Genomic DNA, 7359 nt, shown 5'->3' with positions numbered 1-7359 from the left:
AGAAAGCCTTCCACTCCTCACCCCTTCCCCAATCTCTGCCGGCTCTCACGCCATGGTGCTCTCCTGCCTATATCAATGTGTTGAGGTGGGCAAAAACCCGCAGCAGCCCCCCATCAAGCTCCCAGCCCCAGCCTCTCCTCCAAGGTCAGGGTCTCTCCTTTTACACATACCACTCCTCCAAACACCTCTTCCTCTGAAATTTCCCTTGGTGACACACTGCTCGAACACCTCATCCCCTAAGCTGAGGGCCGCAGTTGAAGGCAGGGAAGAAGAAGAGGAGGAAGCAGGCTCCTGGCAGGAGGTAGAGAACTGCAGTTTCTGACATCAGCAGAGCAGCCCCATCACCATCTCCTGCGGCACGCATGCGTGCTACGGTGCAGAGCGGAGAGTTCAGCCACTCGTTATCCACGCACCCACCCACCCACTGATGCCCCCCTCCAGCCCCCTTCCCACAGTGCCCAGCCCTTTACAGTTGCCCTGCCGGGCAGCCCTCAACCACACAGACTGCTCTGGTGGGGAGGGGAGTGTGTGTGCAGCACTCTTAGCTCTGCTCACTACTTCCCTCCATGTGCAGAAGGACCTCCGAAAAAATTCCCAGCCATCAGTGCCGCTGATCTCCTATATATGCTCCCTAATCACAGCATCTCTCAGACTCCTCACAGGCAGCAGAGGGGAGGAGGAGGAGCTGGGGCGAAGGGAAGCTCTTCACATTCAGCCTAAGGCCCATGCTGCAAGAGGGGCAGCTTCTCTCCCACACCAAATGACCAGACCCGATTTGGCCGCTCAGCAAGTACAGCTGAGCAGACACAGTTTGATTTGCCGTCCTCTACAAGAAAGGACATTTGTCCCCAGCCTACAAACACGGGCACACACAGAGGACACTTACTACAGGACATTTCTACATGAGCTTGGATTTGCGCTTCGGCCATCTGTGACCAGTGTCCTGGGCTTACTTGCTTTTCACACAGAGATGATTTGCCAGGCTGCAGTGCACCATTGCTGCGTGCATCCAGTTCAAGTGGGTGTGCTGTAGCCCACCAGGGACTTTAAACCTGGCAGACACAAGAGCAGTCCAAGAAAGTCCTAACTCAGAAACAGCTAGAGAAACATTTAGAGATCAGATCCAGAGAGAGGTTAGGGACTGACACTGCTAAACTTCCTCTGTTGCATTCAAGGTCAACATTTCAGTGTCCAGGGAAACTACTATTGACACCTCCGACAAAACATACTTAAAGCCCAAATCAGTAACAACTATGGAACTGAAAGCCAGGACAAGAGAGGTGTATGAAAAAAAGATGAGTTGGAAGTGTAAAGAGAGAGCTTTATTTCCTGCTGGTGTTCGATACACAGAAGTAATTCCCTGCTCCTCCCACAATTCACATAATCTCCTACAGGAACAACAACAAAATAACTGGGTAGACTGCAAATTTTGATCTGGTTAAAAATTTGGAAAGATGGAGAGCAGGGAGAGAATCCACCTCTTTATTCCACAGGCAAGAGCAAAGCCACAATAAGGAGAAAGCAGTGAAGCAGTCTAGCTTCCAAGACAGCTGCTTTTTATTGTTTCATCAAGAGATGTCACTTGCAAGAGTTCAAAGATACAGGTTTTCAGCAGCAAAGAAAATTTTACAAAAGATGTAATGCACAGAGATTTCTCCTCCCCACCCCACAACTGAAAAACAAGGGCCAAAAATCTTACACATGGTGGCAGGATCACTATATGCTATTTGGTATAAACAACATCCTAAAAATTATCACAGGAAAGAGCTCTGCCTACCTCTTTCCAGTGCAGGACCATCTCTTAAAGTATACACGGGAGAGTCAAATCCTGAATATTTCTATACTGCTACTAAAGCTACTGCTTCTCTCTTGATCCTTTTGATCACTGCAAGCATTTTTACTTTATTTGGACTTCACTGCTGCCCAGGAACCAAAGCACTACTTGCTATGAATTTTCATGTTCAAGAAGTATTCTGGGGACACCCAGACACATGACAACTTCCAAAACCCACAGTTATTACTTTCCTCTACCTGTAGCTCTGCTAAGAGCCTGTGTTCAATCCCATGGGAATTTTAGATGACAAGCTCTGTGTTTCCCCACGTGTAATAACCACTGCTCTTACATGTCAGCTGAATGCTGACTAAGGTGAAATCTGTTTCTCCTTCCTTTCCACAAGCACTTGGCCCCTATTTAAGATTAAAGTTCTTGGCATACTCCTCACTGGGCAATCTTAAGCATCAACACAGTTTGAATAATAGCAAATACATCATTAAAGCTGAAATACAAATTTTACTCTAGACCAGATCTTACTGACACGACTTGTTAAAAAAGAGAGAGAATAGGAATCCCAAAATCATGGACAACAGAGAAACAGACTCTCCTCTCAACATCCAACTTCATATTTACAAAGGGTGAAACTTAGGATGCTGAAGTTGTTAGGACCACCCTTCACAAGGACCAGCACCACATTCACCCTCCTTGCTTTCACAGAGAAGCCCTGTAACAGCACCATGCCTCTTCCACTCTTCACTGCTTTAAGAAAACGGTTTGATAAGCATGTCAAGTTATACAGAACCCTTTAAACACATACAATTCACTCTGAAGCATTCCTCTTCCTCCTTTTCAGCTACATACAGCAAGCTATTCAGCACTTCCCAGTCAGCTATCTAGTATTTCTTCGTGAAGAGTCTTGAAAAAATAAAGGTATTGAGAAGTACCATGGAAGGAGAGCAAGGCTTTATTACCATTTCCCTGGGCATAATCAAGGGCAGCAACACAGCAGGCAAAACTTCTGTGAAGCAGCAATGGGCTAGGCATAAATCTCAGCAGCAGCAAGACACCGGCTCTTGAAGTAGAAGTCAGGTATCCAAATAGGTTCAAATTCTGCTACAGAAGTGACAAAGTGTTAAGTGTAGCTATGCTTAAGATAGAGAGCGTAAGGGTGTCCCCACACAAGGGAATATTCTGGCACTGTGACCAAGCCTAGAAGAAAATCAGCAATGTGGGAGGGTGAATTAACCTGTGCAACAGACAGGCAAGCAAGCAGTGGGACATGCAGGAGAGCCCCGCGTGTATGTACTGCCAGACAGAGATGTGGCCTCCCTGGGGAGAAGCACTAGCTTGGAGAAAGGAAGCATCAGGCAACATATATGCAGGATACTTCAGAATTAACACTAATTCTCCTCCTGTGGGAGGCAGCTTTCTAAAATGCCTTTCCCCGAGACCTTCATTTTCAGGTTGCTGAATTGAATCTCCCTAATCACTGAGCTACAGCTGCAATGTCTAAATAGCACGCCTAAGTTCCTATCAAAATATTCGCTCCCTTTTTGTACTAACCACTTGAGCTATCGGCAAACACAGCTAGAATAACTGAGGAACCTATATATTCAGCTGAAGTCATCAGCCACTTTTCACTGTAAATGCAGATTCCTCAGTCCTCAAGTAAGACTCCAACAAAACCTGATCAGTCCCCTGTTTCTGATATTCTTCTGCACTAGCAGAAACATCCATTTCCTTTCTTGGCTCTCCCCACACTTGCCCTCTACCTAACCAGTACCTTTGTAAGTAAACCATTGCCAGGTGCCTTGAGTCATGTAGCTGAGGACCAAGCTAGTATCCTAAATATATTTTATTATATGAAGGTATGAAATCTAGAAAGTAAGTAGCAGATCAACACACGGCCTGTATTCACCCATACCTTTTTTTCCCCACTTGCTGGAACATAAAACTGTCATCACCTTAAAATGAAAAACAATTAGAATGTATATATTGCTCCCTCTGTAACTCATTAGTTGCCCAACACTTGAAACCTGACTCAATCAGTTCTTCTGCTACTTTTGACTTCTGCTAGTATGCTTCTGGATTTTTTTTCAACTATATTAATCCTGCAGTTCTCTCCATCTCATCACCAGAGTTAACTTTGATACCACCTCCTTCGTAAGAAAACAGCTTCTCATTTGTGATCAGTTTACAGAGCTACTCTCTGCCTTCTCTGAGCAGGCTTGTGTCCTCCAGCAGCTGAGAAGATGGCTCTCCTGAGCTTTAGTCCTCACTACAGGATGGACAGGGAACTCTGCAGAGCAAACACGCCATTAATGGCCGTCAGCAAAGCAAAGCCACCCTTCAAATCTCTCCCATATTAAGTTGAACTAATTTTGAACTCCAGAGATTGGATACCCCACCTACATCAGCAGGCACTGTCACCTGACCCTGGAGGGGACACCAATTCTCACAGGACTTGCAGCCATCTCCTAAATAATCTAGGGCTCCATTGGTTGGTCCCCAACACGACCTCACTCAGGCTAGATACCAAAACAACACAGCACTCTACTACTTACACTACTTCTCCACGTGAACTACAGTAAAGGAAAATTTTTCACCATTCTTCAAGCTGTTTTCTGCTCTAATCATCACATTTCATATTCCGTCAAAAAGGAGAATACACTGTCTATTTTTCTCTTTTATAGGTATTAGGCAAAACACGCTTCACTTCTAATTTCTCAAGATCATTTGTCTACTCCTGCTTTTTTTTTTTTCATTTCTCTGTCAATCCCCCTACTAAGCCATCTATCCAGTTAGCACAACAGTCGAGGGCCAAATCCTAATTTTGTCAAATCTGAAAGGCCAGAAGGACTTAGATCTTGTCTTGTTCACCTCTTCCAGAAACAGTTGCCTCTGGCATATCAACTTGTTGCACTCTCTGCTTTCAGCATCCTTTAGTGCAGTTCAGTTTCTCTCATACTCCCCCTCACACATCCCACCCGCAAAGCGCCTTTAATCCCTGTAAGGGATTCCCTACTCCCTAGAAGACACGCATTCCCTGCACACTACAACGTACACTACTGTGGGCATATGTGGAATCCCTGGAAAACAGAAAACCAAGAAACTGGACCACAAGTCTGGTCCACAGTCTGGTTTCAGGTTTTCAAAGTCTCCAGGCTAACAAAAGCAAAAAATAGTTGTTCTAATTTGTTGACAAGTCAAATTCAGAAGATTTTTCCGTCCAACCTACTTCTGCCTTTGAAGACAAATCTGTTAGTTTCGAAACACACCACATTTAACTACAGCATGAAAGAAGAAAGGCACATAGCATCTATCCTTGAACAAAATTAAAAAAAAAAATATCGCATTTGTTATGGTAAGAGAGATCCCTTAGGTAGAAAAGATGTTCAGCAAAATCAGTCTGCAATGCTTCTCTTTACTGTGAGTGATCAGTACACACACACAAAGACAAATCTTCTGAAAACATACCTCTAGCTCAGCTTGCAGAAGAAAGATCTCAAGAAGGAAAAAACCAACATCACAGAGTATCCATTTCCAGATACAGGAATTCTTCTATCATCCTACGCTACCTCCTTTCAATGTCCTCTGACGTACAACTCAATTATTTTGTAACCCTGAAATAATGACTGAGACAAGCAACTTCAGATCCCTTAAACTCATTACACCTTCAACTTCAGTGAAGTATTTGCTATTAATAAAAGGAAAAAGGTAGATTATGACACTAACCTCTGGCTGACAGTTTTTTGGTGTTGATGATTTTTGCAGCATATTCCTGTGATGAACTTTTCTTTACACACCTGCGGACCACAGAGAAGGCTCCCCTAGAAGAAAAATAAAGAGGGTAGGAGCTATGAAACTGAAAATGAGAACACGATAGCAGCAAATTCTATCTCTAGAGCAGATCAGTTTAAGGACAGGGCATACAGCAGAGGGAAACAACTCATGAGAACCCAATGAACAGTGCATGCTGTCTGATTAGCAAATAAATCCTAGTCTGTATGGTACTCAAAGCCTCCTGAATGCTCCTCGAGCTCCCTCACAGACATGGCAGTAAGAACAGCGGCTGTGCAGGGAGAAAGAGACCATACGGGCACAGAAACAGGACATGAAGGGACTGATGAACCCGAGACGAGCAGCCCAGAACAACGCTGCAAACGCTAGCCGTTAAGTCCCTCTCCCGAAGTCAGTATCCCCAGCAGTTACATCAGACAACCAGGACTCATTTCTCCCACATCAAGTGCCAGCTCAGTAACAAAATTGCTGCAACACTTTGCAGAAGTTACTAGTTCTCTTACATCTCTCTACCCACCTGCAAAATGGGGATAAGCATGTACCTATTAATGAAGTGAGTAGGAAGCTACGAGGCTTTGTACATTTTCTCAAGCTGGAACTATTGATATTGTTACAACTATTCCAAAGAGCCACTTGGAGAAGAGGTCTGAGAGAGAGGGAAGAAGGATTTCTGTGAGGAAAAAAAGAGATAATACAACAGAGACCAAGGTGAAAAGATAGGGACTCAAAATCTACAGGACTACACAGATGAGCACTTGAAAGCAGTCCTTTTCTTTTAAAAAAAAACCAAAACAACAACAACAAAACAGGGTGGGAAAATAACAACAGCTTTACAGGAAAGATCTGAAAAGGGGTAAAGGATAAATAAGAGAAAACTGGCAGAAAATTCCAGGTCCTTCAGACCAGGAACACGAACCCGTGTCTATGGACAAATGCACATAGTTAAAGTACAGGAAAGGAGAACAGAAGCTGCACAAGGGCCCCACAAAAGTTAGCCCTACAGAGAGCCTAAAATAGCTTGAACCCTCCCCACACTGCAGAGTCCTGCCCTTTCCTCCCCTTCCTCAACCTCTACATACAAACGAATAAGCAGCAAGGTGAGCACCAGCACCAGGCCCCAAGCTTGGTGACACACAGCTGCAGCAGTGTGGGGAGGGAGGAGGACAACGGGCTGAAGAGAAGAGATGCAGCAGAGCCCAGCAGTTGGTGCAGGAAGGGAGGGAGGGAGAGAGCAGCAGCACCCAGGAAAGCACTGTCCCCATAATCCTACCCTGGCGGCTGCTACGCTGCTTTCTTGTCCCACAGGGTCCCCCTGCAAAGCCCTGTTCTAGTGTGCAGCAGCAGGTCTGCCAATGCAGAGACAAGTGCGGAGAGAGGGTGGGAAAGAGAGAAGGAGGGAGAAGGGCGGTGCAGGAGCACCTGGTCCTTTCACAGGGACAAGGAAGTGGGGACTGAAGCATCGCAGAGTAGCAGTAACAGTGCCGCGTCCCACCGCAGAAACAGTTGAAGGGAACGGCAACGTGTAGCAGGGAGACGGTGCGGAGAGGAGAACGCGGCAGCCTGATCCTGAGGAGGTCACGGGGGGAAAAGAGGAAATCCCGGGGTGCAACAGGAGAGCGCAGGGCCCCCCCAGCCAGCGGCGGGGACGACCCAGGGACGCAAAAACACCTTTCCCTCCAGCGGCGATGCCGCTGGGGTGGACGAGGGACTGGAAAGCGGGATTACGGCGCGGCAGTTAATCCTCCTCCGGCTCCCGGGAGAGCCGGGGCGCCGGTACAGGGCTC

At 46.1% G+C, this 7359-nt stretch overlaps 1 protein-coding gene across 1 annotated transcript in view; it reads right to left on the bottom strand.

The window, feature by feature from the left end:
• Positions 1-7035, bottom strand: part of CAMK2D (calcium/calmodulin-dependent protein kinase II delta) — a gene marked incomplete at its 3' end in the record, with an annotated part of 92643 nt that extends 85608 nt beyond the window's left edge. Inside the window, exons 1-2 of the mRNA XM_010131475.1 lie at positions 6995-7035; positions 5510-5604 (exon numbers count right to left, since the gene is read on the bottom strand). Coding sequence (XP_010129777.1) covers positions 5510-5604; positions 6995-7035 — 136 coding nt within the window. The remainder of the gene's footprint in view (positions 1-5509; positions 5605-6994) is intronic.
• Positions 7036-7359: the final 324 nt, after the last annotated feature.

This window comes from Buceros rhinoceros, unplaced genomic scaffold (genome assembly GCF_000710305.1).
Source record: "Buceros rhinoceros silvestris isolate BGI_N320 unplaced genomic scaffold, ASM71030v1 scaffold8632, whole genome shotgun sequence".
NCBI lineage: Eukaryota > Metazoa > Chordata > Aves > Bucerotiformes > Bucerotidae > Buceros > Buceros rhinoceros.
Note: the sequence above shows the minus strand (reverse complement) of the source record. Positions and strands in the feature narration are given on the sequence as shown.